General features: G+C 45.2%; 1 protein-coding gene across 3 annotated transcripts in view; it reads right to left on the reverse strand.

The window, feature by feature from the left end:
- Positions 1-156: 156 nt before the first annotated feature.
- LOC127000830 (uncharacterized) overlaps positions 157-15542 on the reverse strand; it is a 58197-nt gene continuing 42811 nt past the window's right edge. For 2 of the 3 annotated variants that reach the window (XM_050864896.1, XM_050864895.1), the window contains exons 8-26: positions 15102-15236; positions 14230-14424; positions 13477-13605; positions 13023-13139; positions 12504-12631; positions 11991-12147; positions 11646-11792; positions 10776-10986; positions 9129-9443; positions 8683-8857; positions 7928-8015; positions 7289-7618; positions 6633-6705; positions 4930-5401; positions 3807-3932; positions 3184-3343; positions 2308-2432; positions 1788-2112; positions 157-1394 (exon numbers count right to left, since the gene is read on the reverse strand). In XM_050864896.1, the coding sequence (XP_050720853.1) occupies positions 1257-1394; positions 1788-2112; positions 2308-2432; positions 3184-3343; positions 3807-3932; positions 4930-5401; positions 6633-6705; positions 7289-7618; positions 7928-8015; positions 8683-8857; positions 9129-9443; positions 10776-10986; positions 11646-11792; positions 11991-12147; positions 12504-12631; positions 13023-13139; positions 13477-13605; positions 14230-14424; positions 15102-15236 (3546 nt within the window). In that variant the 3' untranslated portion in view covers positions 157-1256. The remainder of the gene's footprint in view (positions 1395-1787; positions 2113-2307; positions 2433-3183; positions 3344-3806; positions 3933-4929; positions 5402-6632; positions 6706-7288; positions 7619-7927; positions 8016-8682; positions 8858-9128; positions 9444-10775; positions 10987-11645; positions 11793-11990; positions 12148-12503; positions 12632-13022; positions 13140-13476; positions 13606-14229; positions 14425-15101; positions 15237-15542) is intronic. The other variant, XM_050864897.1, reaches the window with a different exon arrangement.

The following is a 15542-nucleotide window of genomic DNA, read 5'->3' on the forward strand; positions in this document are numbered from 1 at the left end:
CTCCATCTTACCTTTCCTCAACCAGATATTACAGTCATGCACTCTGTCGTAACTATGTCTAACTTTGTGAATTCAGTGGTCTGGTCTCTTGCCTATACTTGCTAAAAATGTTCTTCACCAAAATCCTCAGGTACTTTGAATGAAGTCATCAAAATATAGAATATTTCTCAACTTTTATTTTGATAATAGTCCATTATTATGCCTTGGATCAATTTTCCAGAATAACTTTGTGATGAGTACTATAGTCCATTCACTTGAGGTCGATCCCTGGCTCTTAGCTGAGAAAGTAAGGATGCTGCTGGTTGCCTGTTGGTGGGTGGGGCATCTAACAACTCTGTAGCCCAGCACATTAGCCTAGGATCAGAAAATGTTCATATTTCTCTACTTAGCTCATCTGTTACACAAGATTAATAAAACTTGTTGACATCATTGGATTATAAAATGTATTGTGGCCCTTACATATCTTCACCTCATAAAAAGTCTTGCCTTCTCAGACATTAAAATAAATGTACAGTACGACTAAGTGTGATGAGTTTCACAGATCACCATCCCTGGTCCTGAGCAGCACCTCTGTCAACACCACAAGCCACTCCCCACCAACACCCAAGGGAGGCTGCCGGAAGACTGAGTCTGGACACTTGACACGGCCAAGAGCTGCACCTGAGCAAGTAGGTCCAGTCAGGGGAAGGACAGTAACAGATTAAGAGAATGGAGGCGAGAGAAGAGGGTCAGGAGGAGAAACGAAAAACTGAGGAAGGTTATGAAGGAAAAAGGAGAGGAAGTTTAGAAGGAAGAAGTAAGGAATACAGAGAGTGAGTGTGTGAGCGAGATCTTTTATGTGTCTGTGGGGCTTGTCAACATACTGTGGGGGGACATCCTGTGGGGTCCTGTGAGTTGAGAGAGAGAGAGAGACCCCCCCCTCCCCCAGGTCAAGTTTAATCCTTGTCACATTCTCCTGCTCCCTGCCACCCAACACCTTCATTTCTCTCGTAGCTTGAGTGGGTCCTGTTGATCAGTGCCTCCTCTCCTTGGTCACATGTTGCTTAGGATTTAGGGCCTAGACCACAGTTAACGCAGGCCTTTCCACATTACAATTTTCCAACAGTTACAGCGTTTGCCACGATAGTAAGCTGGGCACCAGATCCGGTATGCATTCATGACAACGCTGTAAGTGATGAAGAGTTGCGGAAAGTGGAGCAGGAAGGCAGGTCAGGAGGATGGACAGCAGGAGCAGAGTCAGGGAGGACACAGGAGAATCAGGGGAGGAAGGGAGGTGGGGGGCTGTCAGGTGGGATTATCCCCCTCGTGCGTGATCCTCTTGGCTTGTATTCCGCAACCTTGCGTGTCTTGGGCTTGCGGTGTGAGTAAATGCCTTGCTGCCGCCCCTCCCACACCTGCGGACAGGGAGAGAGTAAGTGGCAATGAGTGTTTGGCCAGGCCTTGCCATGTTCAGGTATGGTAGGAGAGAGGGAGGGAGCAAGTGAGGGTTGGCAGCATATGTTTGTCAAAGTCAAAATTTCCAGCAATATTTTTAAGGGAATGATTTTAAAATGGAGAATATTTTTCCATGAGTTCCTATATACTCATCTGAACACATTATAGCCTTGGAATGGGTTGACTCAAATGACCTGACTCTTACACAGGTCAGTATGGTGCAAACAATTTGATGAAGAAACCTTACAAGACAAAGCTTCTGGAGGGTCAGCAATGCCCCTCCCCCAATCCCCTGCTGCAACACCCAGAGGAGGCAACACAGCAGGAAGGGTGGCAGAGAGGCGCTGACTTACCTTTTTCATCCTTAAGGAGCGAGAAAGAGTCCTCATCCTCCGTGCATTCCTGGCAATGTCTATTGTGAGTTTCCTTATGTTGGGCATCGCAGACGGAGAGCCTGCCTCAGCCTCTTCCTCCTTCACCCCGCCTTCTATGTCCTGTGGTGGTGTGGGCTGCATCTCCTCTTTATCTGGACTTTGAGGCTGTGTTGCGTCTTGCTCTTCCTCCTCCACCCTGTCGTCTGTGTCCTGTGGTGGTGGTGTAGGCTGCATCCGTTTCTCTGGGGGCTGTGTCGTGTCTTGCTCTGGATCTTCTGTTTGTTTCCTCTTCCTCACTCTCTTCCTGCGTGTTAAAAAGTGCCATTGATACACACACACAACGAACATACCTATCGTGTCATAACTCCACTGTGTATGGTTATATATAATTCAAAAGGGACAAACAGAGAGAGGGAAAAAACTGTGACTAAGACGTAGAGACAGGTCTATAGTGGTCTTCTTAACAGGTATATATGCATGTGTACAAAGTCACACATACTCCTGAGGGGGCGGTGCATTCTTGTCTTTCTTCCTGCTGGCCCTCCACTGCATCTGCAAATCCTTCATCTTGGTCAAGGTCTCAATCTTATTCTTCTGCAGCTCCTCCACTTTCTTGGTCAGGCCCTGTGGGTGTGGGGAGGTGGAGGAGGTGGTGGTTATTGGGATGACAGAGATGGTAGAGGAATAGTTTTCTTTGCACACACACACAGAAAAAGATTTGGGAGTGATTGTCTCAGAGAACATGTCACCGGACAAACACATCATCAGGATAACAGGACAACTATGAATTTGCTGAGGAACATAAGGACGGCATTTGTGTATTTGGACGAGGAGATGAAGAAAATAATAGTTATAATGATAAGGCCAAGGTTGGAGTATGCAGCAGTGTTCTGGTCTCCTCACGAAAAGAAGAACATAAGAAAGCTGGAAAGAGTGCAGAGAGTGGCAACTAAGATGGTACCGGAACTTAGAGATCGGACTTATGAGGAGACTCAATAGCATGGGGCTCACAACCCTGGAGAGAAGAAGAGAAAGAGGAGACCTGATAGCAGTGTACAGGGTGGCAAACAGAGTGGAGCATTTGGACAGAGAGGACCTGTGTGTGTGGAACGAGAGAGAAACGAGAGGACATGGAAAGAAGTTGAGGGTGACCACGTGTAGGCGAGATGTGAAAAAGTTTAGCTTTCCAAACAGAAGCATTGAGCTATGGAATAGGCTGGAGGAGGAGGTGGTTTATGCAAGAAACATTCATGATTTTAAGGAAAAGTTGGACAAGAGCGGATGTGGAGATGGGACAGCGTGAGTGTAGCTCTTTTCCCCTATGTCACAACTAGGTAAACACACACACACACACACACACACTCCTCTCTCTTACCTCTGAATCCAGGTTTGGCCATTTATGGGCCCTTCTTGCTTTCCACTTGGGATTTCTCGAAGTCTCCCCGTCCATGGCCTGTGCCTCGTTCAATGGTCTGATTCTCTTTACACGAGCTGCCGGCTTCTTATTCACCGCCTGAACTTGCCATTGCATTGGTCTGTGTGGGAGAGGTGAAAGGTGTGAGTGGTACAGAGGATGTTTGTTTGGGGCGAGTGAGAGGTGAAATTATGGGGGATTGGGATGTGAGGGAAGTGGGAGGCTGAATGAGCAAGGTGTGGGGGTTAAGAGGCCTCGGGGGTTGGCAAGAGATGTGGTGAAGAGTGAGAGTAAGTACACTGCCTGGAGAAGCATGAAAGACTGGGAGAGAAGGATTGAGGTACAGAAACAGACAATACAAATAATTATAACATGTACAGAGACAGGATGGAACGGTAAAACATGCATACTCTCAAAGAAACGGGTGAAATGGATGTTTTATGACAACAGATACACAAGGACAAACGAGGTATGAAGTGCAAGAGGGGTGTACGGACCATTACATTGTGCAGCATGTAAGCCCCTCTGGCATTACACACCTCAAATATAAACACACACTGAGGAACACACACACGCACACTCACTTTAAAATTGTCAAAAGGCTCGGCCAGGCAAAGAGAGACAACATTCTGTGTAGCAACAGCTTGTCTGCCTTATCTTTCTCTGCCTTCTGCTCTGTGCTCTCCTCTAGGCCATCACCTGAAAAAGTGCTGGAGGAGAAAAAATTTATGTACTAATGCAAAAAATAAATATTAAGGTATTATTAAAGCACCTTTTTAATTCGACCATCCTAATGAATCCCAAACAAAACTATACAAGAACCTCCCATTAGTCAGTGTGGTTGTGCGAATAGCAAAAGTGTCAGATTAAGACCCTCAGTAAGTGTGTGTGTGTGGGGGGGGGGGGGGACCAAGTTCTTTCCAATCTTTAAACAGTTTAACCCCTTTCCATCTGTGGCCCACGCCGTGGAATGGAAGAAGAAAATCCTCTTCAACTTCTTTCTCCTCTCTCCTCCTCTCCTCTCCTCTCTATCTCCTCCAAGAGGTTTAGAAGAGGACTAACCCTTTCCATACGGTGACGCCGTTGGACACCGACATCGCCGGAGTGAAGGGGTTAATAATGTGGAATACCAGTATTTGCATAAGTGGGATGTGTTGAGAAGACCAAATGAGATATAAAAATAATGAGGAGTTTATGAAAAGAAATTCGGCAAGTGGGAAAGTCTTCACCCTTGTGGAAAGTCTAATTACTGTGGAAAATTGAATTGAGGTTTAATGAACTATTACCAAAACTCCTTTGATTTAGACAACAGTTTACTTTTGGGCTTTAGTTTCGATCCTGATGAGTACTGACTGAAAGGGTGAATAGACAGATTAAAAAATACCCAAACTTAGAACACAACCAGAGTCATAGAATAGCAGAGTATAGCCACTTCATCACAGGTGCCAAGCTGCTACCTACAGAGCTACATAAAACTCAAATTGATAATGATAAATGTTTTTTTGTGTGCTCTATGTATGTCTTCGAAATCCTGACAATACCTAGAGCACAAAGAAACACTACTGTATCAACATCACTTTCAATTTCACGTAGCTTTTTTGGCAGCAACATGGCACCTCTGATGAATGGCTACACTCTCCTATTCTGCAACTATGAACCCGACTACCCTTCCCTCCTTTCCTTTGGGGTACAGGAGGAGACAGTTACCATGTTGATGTTGAGGCTTCTGCTGATGTTGAGGCTTCTGCTGATGTTGAGGCTTCTGCTGATGTTGAGGCTTCTGCTGATGTTGAGGCTTTTGCTGATGTTGAGGCTTCTGCTGATGTTGAGGCTTCTGCTGATGTTGAGGCTTCTGCTGATGTTGAGGCTTCTGCTGATGTTGAGGCTTCTGCTGGTGCTTTGTCCTGCTCGGTGGGAGTGCTGGTGATGGGTCTGGTAGAGGCGGTGAGGGTAGCGGCGATGGTGGTGATTGTGGTGTGGGTAGAGGTGGTGGGGGTGGCGGTGATACTGGTGGTAGAGGTTGGGGTGTTTGGTCTTGGCGCCGCAACTGCAAGGTCATGTGGCGGGGTGGTAGAGGTGGTGGTGATGCTGGTGGTGGTAGTGGTAGTGTTGGTTGCTGGTTGTGTGTGGCTGCCCTTGTCTGATGCTCCTCCCTTCCACCAAACCTTCGGCCATTTCGCTGCAAGATGAGGAGGTGGGGTAAGGCTGGGCTGCAACACTAGACCACAGGCATGAATATACACTTCCATTAAATTATTACAAGAGACGAATCAGGTAGAGAGGGAGGAGTGCGACCCCTATAAGCTGCCCGTTCAAAAGCCCCAAACACCTGAAAATGAGAGTGAAAGCAATGAGAAGTAGGAAGAGGTAGAGGTAGAGGTGGACAGAACAGAGGACAACCAGAACCATGCAGGATGATACTACACTTTGAAGACACTAAAATATGAGCTGAGTGAGAAATATAAGAGGGAGGGGGACTAGAGTGCACATGATCTATCTGTCTATTCGAGAGTATCAAGACACCTTTCCTTCCAAAACTGACCTCTCTTGCTCTCATTGATTTTCTGCAGATGGTGCAGTGACTAGTGGGCTCTTTTTTTTTTTTTTTTTTTTTTTTTTTTTTTCCCAGGAACTGCCTTCCTTGCTAAAAAAAGAATAAAAAATAAGTCTACAGGGTGCATTCTCAATCATTCCAGAGCCCAAGGACACACATTCGACAAGGCTTTCGTAACTGTGGGCATTTCCCTGAGTAGTAGTTTTATGACCTTGATGGTAATTTGAGAAGGCTTCTGTACCATGAACGTGAACTAAACTTGTGATAATACAGATAAATGCAAACTGTGGAGAAGATACAGAAGAGTAGAGACTGAGGAAAAGATACAAAAAGATAAATACAGACTGGATGAGAAAAAGATAAATATAGACTGTTGAAAAGAGAAGATGCAGAGAAGATTAGTACAGACTGTGGGTGAGATAAAAGATAAGTATAGACTGTAGATAAGAAAAAGATAAATATAGACTGGAAAAAAAGATACAGAAAAGATGAGTACAGACTGTGGATGAGATAAAAGATAAGTATAGACTATGGATAAGAAAAAGATAAATAGACTGGAAAAAAAGATACAGAAAAGATGAGTACAGACTGTGGATGAGATAAAAGATAAGTATAGACTGTGGATAAGAAAAAGATAAATATAGACTGGAAAAAGAGATACAAAAAAGATGCGTAGAGACTGGATGAGAAAAAACATAAATACAGACTGCAGAAATGACAAGATACATAAAAGATGAGTAAGTCTATGGAAGAGATACATAAAAGGTAGGCTGGCTGACTGATTTACTGGCCTATGTATTCATGGTGCTGCAACCGTGGAAGAGAAAATACATGGAAAATACATCAGGCAACTTACCTTTAGTGTATGTGGTGAGATTCTCTTCCTTGACGGCCTTGTAACCCTTCCTCCTTTTGCTCGCCTTCTGCTCCTAGAAATGGAAAAGAAGAAAATAGTACTATATAAATAACAGCAACCATTTTTTTTCTGTATAGGTGTTTGACAAGACAGCACTTGGCTTAGAAATGGAAAAAAGAAAATAGTATATATATAACAACAACCATTTTTTTCTGTATAGGTGTTTGACAGATTTTCACTTGACATGTTTCCTTCCTAATTGACATCCTAGTTGACTTCTGCAGGGAGCACTTTGCCTAGAAATGGAAAAGAAGGAAACAGGAGGTGGTGTATGGGAGAGAGGGAGAGATGGATTATAGAAATTTGGAGGGAAGGGAAATGGGAAGAAGAGGGAGGGAAAGAATTTGGAAATGGAAGAAAAAACGAAAGTGGAGGAAAAATTTGAAAGTGGAGGAAAAGAATCTAAAAATGGAGGAAAAAAATGAAAGTGGAGGAAAGAAATTTAAAAAGCGGAGGAAAGAAATCTGAAAGTCCAAAAGAAACAAACTCCAAATGGACACATAAAAAAAAAAAAAATAAATAAAAAAATAAAAAATAAATAAATAAATAAAATAAATAAATAAAAAAAATGAATAAATAAATAAATAAACACAAACCGTTGAGGTGATATGGATTTTGTACGGCATATCCACACCAGGAACATCGGGACTGGCATCAGCGACATTGGCACCACTGTCATCACCCATCTCCTCACTGTCAGCCGCCTCTCTGGCACCAGTGACGGCACCTTCCCCTTCACTATCACTGCTGGCACTTCTCTCCTCACTCAGCACTCTGTTGCTTGGCGGGGGGGTGGCTACGGGGGGCGGAGGGGAAGGGGAGGCAGGGTGGGGGATGATCTTGGCGATGGAGGGAGTGTTTCTTGCCATAACACTAGTCCCCTCTTCATCCTCACCATCTTCGTTGTCATCATCCTCATCATAATCCTGTTGGAGTGATGGTTGGACTTGTGAGGGAGTTAAGCAGTAAGAAAGAAGGAGAGGAAGCACACACACACACACACACACACACACACACACAGAAAGGGGACTTGCTTGAAAGACATGAACAAGTACAGTTTTCCATACAGGAGCGTTGATACATGGAATGGACTAAGCAAAGACATTCTTGAAGCGGGCAGTGTCCATAAAACGAAGGAAAAGTTGGACAAATATAGATTGGGAGACAGGACTGTGCGATCTTAAGTTAAGCTCAGGCCCTGTATACTACAAATAGGTAAATACACACACACGCACCTCAGCCTGTCTCCGCATTGTGCCATCCTGCGTGACCCTTCTCCTGATCTGCCACCTCGACATCTTGCATAATTTCTTCACTGAATACCTGTGGGAGAGGCAGAGAGAGTGAGGCCATGAGAGAGAGGGAGAGATAAGGGAGGGAGAGGTAAGGGAGGGAGAGAAGATGAGGAGGAGAATGAAGGAAAGAGGTGGTGGGAGTAAGGTGGAGAAGGGGCGAGAGAATGAATGGAGGGAGGGTGGAGGGAGGGAAGATAAAGGAATGAAAGAGAAGTGGAGGTGATGGAGAGAGGGAGGAATAGAGATGCAAAGTTAAACAAAGAATGTGAAAGTAGGAGAGAAGAGATGAGAAAAGAGGAGAGAAAGGAGAAGGTACAAAGAGGGAAGTTGAAAAAAAAGAAAGGAGAGGAGAGGAGAAAAAAGGAACAAGATTTGAGATAAAGAAAAAAAAGAGGAGGGAAGACTTAATTTAGGAGGAAGAAGTGTAATGCCAGTATTTAAATAAGGACGGAAAATAGAAATGTAGGAAGCAAAAAGTAGGTTAAGTATTGCAAGTAAATATAAGTATCGCCGGAAACTGTTACTGCGTGAGACACTGGATTACTTACAATACTTAACCTACTTTTTGCTTCCTACATTTCTATTTTCCATCCTTATTTAAATACTGGCATTACAGAAGAAAGAAGAAAATGATGGGAATAGATGAGGAAAAAGAAACACACAAACAAAAGAGAAAGGGACAGAAAACACCTAACCTTTGGAAGATGAAGTTGCCTGTCGCCATTTCAGTGAGGACGGGGCGGTGGATGAGGAAGGAGTGCAGGGCCCCCACGGTGGTTAGATTAGGTGGTGTGATAGGAATGACATCAGCACCACCATCATCACCGTCACCATCAACACCTCTGCTTGTGCTTGTATCACCTTCATCTGCTGGGGGATGGAGGAAAAAAAGTTGGAAAGTTTCGTTTAGTCGGCGCAACACCTGTGGGGAGTGAAGGAGATTTTGGTGTCATTTATTAATTTGCAACAAGGTGAGGATAGGTAAGTAAAATGTGTTATATATAAATTTCTTTGATATATTAATTTACAGTTTATTTATTTTACTATTATTATCATTTTCCCATTCTTTATTTTATTATGTACTTGACTTCCTTAAAAAACAGTGGAAAAGATTATTACTACTACTACTACTACTACTGACCTTGTTCTTTTGCTCTCATCCTCTTCCTCTTCTGTTCCTCCTCCTTCCACATCTCCATAAATTCCTCGCACAAGTATTCATCAAGCTCATTCAAGATGGTTTGTTTCTTCCGCTCTTCCTTTTCCTCTATCTCTTCCTCCTCCTCCTCCAACTCCTCCCACTTTCTCTTTTTCCTCTTCCCTCTTTCCCTCTTTTCTCTCTTGCCTTCCTCGTTTTCCTCTTCCTCCTCCTCCTTCTCCTCTTCCTCTTCTCTGGTGGGTCGTGGTTTAAACATCATCATCTCAGCAAGGACTTTGAGGCTCTTCAATACTTTATCTGTGGGTGGTGATGAGAGGTGTTAGTGGTGATGAGAGGTGTTAGTGGTGATGAGAGGTGTTAGTGGTGACTGGTTAACTGACTGATTGACTGATTAACTGAGCCTTCCAGAAACTCAAGACTGCAATGGTGAGAAGTGTTAGTGGTGAGATGACTGTGACTGACTGATTGATTGACTGATAGACTGATTAACTGAGCCTTCCAGAAACTCAAGACTGCAATGGTGATAAGTGTTAGTGGTGATGGTGTGCTAGTGGTGATGTGTTAGTGGTGATGACTGTGGTTGACTGACTGACTGACTGATTAACTGAGCCCTCCAGAAACTTTCCCAACAACAGGTAATTTGAGGTGTTGACGTTACCTGACAGCGAAGAAGAAAATGATGAAGATGAAACAGAAAAAGAGGAACTACAAGAACAGGAACTTCAATAACATCAAGAAGAAAGTATAAATAGACAAATACAAACATCACTATCCACCAACAGGAAGAAAATATACATAAGAGAAGTGGAAAAGAAGAAAATGATGAAGATGAAAAAGAAGAATAGGAAGAACTAAGAGAACAAGAACTTAAAGAACATCAAAAAGAAAGTATAAATAGACAAATACCAAACATCAATATCCATGTCATTTCACATCTATGCAAACAAGAACAGGAGGAAAATATACATAAGAGAAGTGGGAAAGAAGAAAAGGAAGAACTAAGAGAACAAGAACTTAAAGAACATCAAGAAGAAAGTATAAATAGACAAATACCAGACATCACTATCCATGTCATTCCACTTTACACAAACAAGAACAGGAAAAAAATATGCATAGAAAAGTGGAAAAACAGGACTGCATCTCACTACCCGCCCCTATCCACTCACTAACCCTCCTTCTCCACCTCTACCCACACTTCTCTAACCACTAACCCCTCTCAATGACATTCCCTAACCACTCTTATATTCATCCCCTCCCCTCACTCTCTCTTTCTGGCCCCTCATTCTAATTTTATAACAGGAGCAGCACCGAGTAGGCCTATATTGTGTGTTTTTGATTTTGTGCCGAGCTGCTTCCTTACTCTAAAAATATTAAAGTCGTACCCACACTCACCCACTACCCCCACAAACTCCACATCACCCACACCACTTGAACCACCAGCCTCTCTTGACTCCACTAACCACCCCTTGCTCTCACCCTCACTCCAGCACCCCCTACATTCAACCACCTCCACCCCCACTCACACCACCAGCCCCTCCCAATCACTATGCTAACCACCCCAGCCTTACTCACTAATCCCTGCACTCATCCACATAACACATCCCACCCCTACACCCCCACACGACCCACCAGAAGGAGGAACGTCGATCTCAAAGGGGCGCGCGGGGTTGAAGAACTTGTCGAAGAGTGCGTCGATGATGGATGTTTCTGTGCTCTTGTAGGTGGTGCCCTTAAAGTTTCCGCGCAAGGTGATAAGCTTCTGCATGCGCTCCGCCACCTTAGCCGCCGCCTCCTTCTCCATCGCTGCGTGGGCATCCTTCACCTCCTGTAGTATTGGCTCCTGTTTGGGGGGGGACGGAGGAAGGATGGGAGGAAAAGGGGAAGGGTGTGAGTGGTGGTATGCATTTTCGTTCTCGAGTGGGCATTCTCTGTCCTAATTTTTCTCCCCATTTTTTCCCTTCATCTACTTTCTCTTTTCCTCAATTTTTTCATCTTTCTTCTCTCCATTTTTTTCCCTTCATCTACTTTCTCTTTCCCTCAACTTTCTTTCATCTTTCTTCTCCTGTCCTCATTTCTCTTCCTTTTCTCTCTTTTTCTGTCTTCTTCTCTCCTGTTTCCCCTTCATCTACTTTCTCCTTTCTTCAACTTTCTTTCATCTTTCTTCTCCTGTCCTCATTTCTCTTCCTTTTCTCTCTTTTTTCTCCTAAATGTAAGTCTTCTCTCTCCTATTTCCTCTTTCTCTTTCCCCCTCTCATCCTCTTTATTTCTATTCATACTAAACCTTGCGATTTTCCGAGGGTATCATACGGTTAAAGGAAGCATAGTGAGTGCAGCAGGAGCAGTAAGTAGCCGGCTTTTTTTTTAATTATTGTGTTCTTTTTTTGACGCCCTTGCACTGTCTCCTCTACTGTAAAAAAAAAAAAAAATAAATAAACAAATAAAAATCATATCTTAACACCAACCCTTGCCCAGCACGCCACTCCTCTTCCCTTCACTCACCATCTCAATCTCTCCTCTGCTCTTCTCCAGCGCATCCTTCAGCTTGATGGACTCCTGAATCGACTCTTGCATGAGGAAGGAACGGATATTTATGATCTCCTCCTCGTCAGTGGTGGTCGTGAGGGGGAAGAGAGGGGGGGGATTGACCTGTGGGGGGAGAGATTGTGTTAGGAAAGAGGGAAGAGAGGGGGGGAATTGACCTGTGGGGGGAGAGATTGTGTTAGGAAAGAGAAGACGTGGAGAAAAAGATGATAGAGAAAAATGACCCCTTGCCTCCTTCTCACTGTATCATCCCATCACACCCCGCACACTACACCACACCCCTGACACATATTCCCGCCTCACCTCGCCCTGGTCTTCCCCCGTCAGCGACTGCCACAGCTGCAGCGTGATGAAGCGACAACGGTTCTCGCCAAGGAGGTGTTTGGGGAGGTGCCAGATCAGCTTACTGGAGTACCCATTAGACTCCCCCCCACGTGCCAGAAGAGTCTTGTCCTCCTTTCTGTGTGGGGGGAGAGGGAAGAAGTGTGTGTGAGTAAGGGGAGGCTAGGAGGGAAAATGTATATATAAGAAAGTTCGACAAAATATAGAGGGAGGGAGTGAGTGAGTGAGTGAGTGAATGAGAGAGTGTGAGTAAGGGAAGGGAAGGAGTAAATAAAAGTAAGTTTGACAAAATAGAGAGAAAAGAGGTGAGTGAGTGAGTCAGTGCATGTGTGAGTGAGTAAGGGAAGGGAAGGAGTGAATGAGAGAAAGTTCAACAAGATAGAGAGAGAGACAAAAATGAGGAAAGAGAGCAAGCAATCTACAGGCAGAGAGAAATACAAACACACACACACACACACACACACACGCAAATACCTGGTGTAGCGTCGTGTGGTCAGGGACGGCAGAACAGAGCGCCTGAACTTCTCCCTCACTTGCGTGTAGCTGCGGCCAGGCAGGAAACAGGCGATGCTGACGAAGTTTAGTCCATACAAGTAAATGCCCTGAGGTGGGGAGGGAGAAAAGGGGAGTTAGGGGGAGTGAGTGAGAAGGGGAGAGGGGGATAAGGGGGATAACAGAAAGGAAGCTCACAAAAGTACCATATATCAACGCATTTGTGATCAGTTTATGCATCATCTATTTTTGGGGGTTTATATCATGGCAAAAATTTGGCCCGTCGCTGGTACACGGTAAAGCCACAGATTTGGCTCGTCACTGCTACCAGATTAGAGGCAGTCATATCATCAAACAGTAGTACAAGCAACACCATCACCACCAAGCACAGCAGCACCATCACCACCGAGCACAGCAGCAGCAATAGTGGCAGTACAGCAGCAGCAGCCTTCACCTTATTAGAGAAACTGCAATAACACGTTGAAAATATCCGTAACTCACCTTGATGAACACCTTGTCCTCCTCCAGTGAGAAGCGCCTGCTGTTCCTCTCCGGGTTGATCAATTTCCAGCGGGTGTGGATCTGTGCCCTCGTGTACCCTGGCAGCCGCTGATGTACCTGTCCGGGGCAACAACACAGGTAAGTGGGCAGGTGGGCAGAGAAAGAGAGATAGATAGGAAGATAGATGAATGATGTACAGAGAAATATTCATCTTATCTCTTCCTTTACTCACTCACACACACACTCACTTGGTCCCTCTCCCCATACACAGAAAGGAGGACAAGACATATATGGGCAGATAGATAAATTGATATAGACATGCAAACATAACATAGATAAATAGACAAGAAAGATGAATGTTATAGAGAAACAGATGGATAGATAAATATATAAATAGATAATTGACTAGATAGATCATTACCATCCCCTTCCCCCCATCACCCCCACACCTCACCTGCGACCAAGGGATGTGTTCACCACGCCGCAGGAGGTTGACAGAATCCAGCAGCTGCTTAGTGTCGCGAATGGTCCACTGCACCGGGTGAAGGGTGGGCTCCAGGAAGTTCACCCAGCGCTGCATGACCTGGCAGGGGAGAGGCGGAGGGTGAGTGGCTAGGGGTGGGTGAGTGAGTGAGTGAGGGAGGGATTGAGTGAGGGAGTGAGGGAATGATTGAGTGAGTGAGTGAGTGAGGGAGGGAATAAGTGAATGAGTGAGTGAGTGAGGGAGGGAGGGAGGGAAGGATTGAGTGAGGGAGTGAGGGAATGATTGAGTGAGTGAGTGAGTGAGGGATTGAGTGAGGGAGTGAGGGAATGATTGAGTGAGTGAGTGAGTGAGTGAGGGAGGGAATAAGTGAGTGAGTGAGTGAGTGAGTGATGTAGGATAAAAGTATGTCGCAAATGCCTTAAAAATTCAGACTGTTTTGCAAGTGTACAATCCATTCTTGACACTTAAATAGTTTACATCACACACACACACACACACACACACAAGCACCAATGTCCCTTTCGCATCCTCCTGCACCCCACAAACACAATTATTTTTTCTAGCAAGGGCAAAAAACAAAAACAGGAACAAATAGACCTGCTCAACACTATCCCAACCAAAGACAACAGAACAAGAGACAAGAAAAGAGAGGTCAATTTCACTACCATAGCTCCCTTCTCTCCCCAACCTTCCCCCCGAACCACACACACCACACACACTCACCAGGTAGCCCGTGCGGTTGTTCCCGAGCCACTTTGCGATGGCCTCCCAGTTGTTGTACTTGTGGTTCTTGTCCCACCTGACCTGCCCTTGGATGATCAGGTCCTCCTCCTCGCTGAAGGCCTCGCGGTTGATCTCAGGGTGCAGCAAATTGTCCCACATCAGCTGGCACTCCACGGCTGTCCGCTGACCATCGAACTGTGCCAAGGCGAAGGGTGCGAGAGGATAGAGTAAAAGAGTGTGGAAGATACGGTTAGGGAAGGGTTAAAAGAAGTGGAGTAGGTGTGCAGTGGGAAGGGTGAGAGAAGGGAAAGGGGTGCAGAAGAGTAGAGGGGTGAGTGAGTGTGGAATGGAAGGGTTAGAGAAGGGGAGAAAAGGGTGTGAGAGGGTAGGGAAGAGTGAGAGTAGAGGGAAGAAGGGTGAGGTGAGTATGGAATAGAAAGGGTGAAAGGGAAAAAGGGGTGGAGTAAGTAAAAATGGGAAGGGTGAGAGAAGGAGAAAGGGTGTGAAAGGGTGGAGAGGTGGAGTGAGTATTAAATAGAAATGGTTAGAGAAAGGGAAAGGGATGGAAAAGAATAGAGTGGCAGAGTGAGTGTGAAAGGAGAAAAAGGAAAGAAATGGTGGAATAAGGGTGGAGGGTGAGAAGGAGGAGAGAAGAAAAGGTGGATGGGAAAACAAATATAAAGGAGATTAATGGGAGATGCCTAGGTACACACACACACACACACACACACACACACACACACACACACACACACCACAAGAAACATGACAACCACAACACATCATCTCAACTGCTACCACCATCACCCCAACCACCACACCACTCCCCCTCCCCACCCACAACCCCTTCACCCCACACACCCCAAACTCACCCCCTGCGCAGATATCAGCTCCCAGTCATAGGGTGTGTGTCGGGGAGGGAGAGTGAAGTCCTCGGGTTTGGTGGCCTCAAGTACCGCCAGCTCTTTCTCTTCCTCTCTCAGCTTCTCCTGGGTCACCTCCAACAGCTGTGAAGAGACGAGGAGGTGAGTGAGGGAAGGACAGGTGATCGTAGCTTTATGTTAATGTCAAAGAAGGAAGTTGGAGGTTATATTAGAAGACCCCCAAAGATGCTGCACAAAAAAATGGTGATGGGAGAGAGTAATCAGGATTTGTGCGTGTGTTTGTGTGTGTGTGTGAGGAAAGGAGAGGTAATTATATATTTTTCCAAGGTATAGAAGACAGTTGCAGGGCCAAGCAAAAAATAAAATACCCTAGTCACCCCTCTCTCCCTCCCTCCCATCCTTTCTTCTCTCGCCCCCCTTCCTTCCTTC

Source organism: Eriocheir sinensis, chromosome 19, assembly GCF_024679095.1.
Source record: "Eriocheir sinensis breed Jianghai 21 chromosome 19, ASM2467909v1, whole genome shotgun sequence".
Classification (NCBI taxonomy): domain Eukaryota; kingdom Metazoa; phylum Arthropoda; class Malacostraca; order Decapoda; family Varunidae; genus Eriocheir; species Eriocheir sinensis.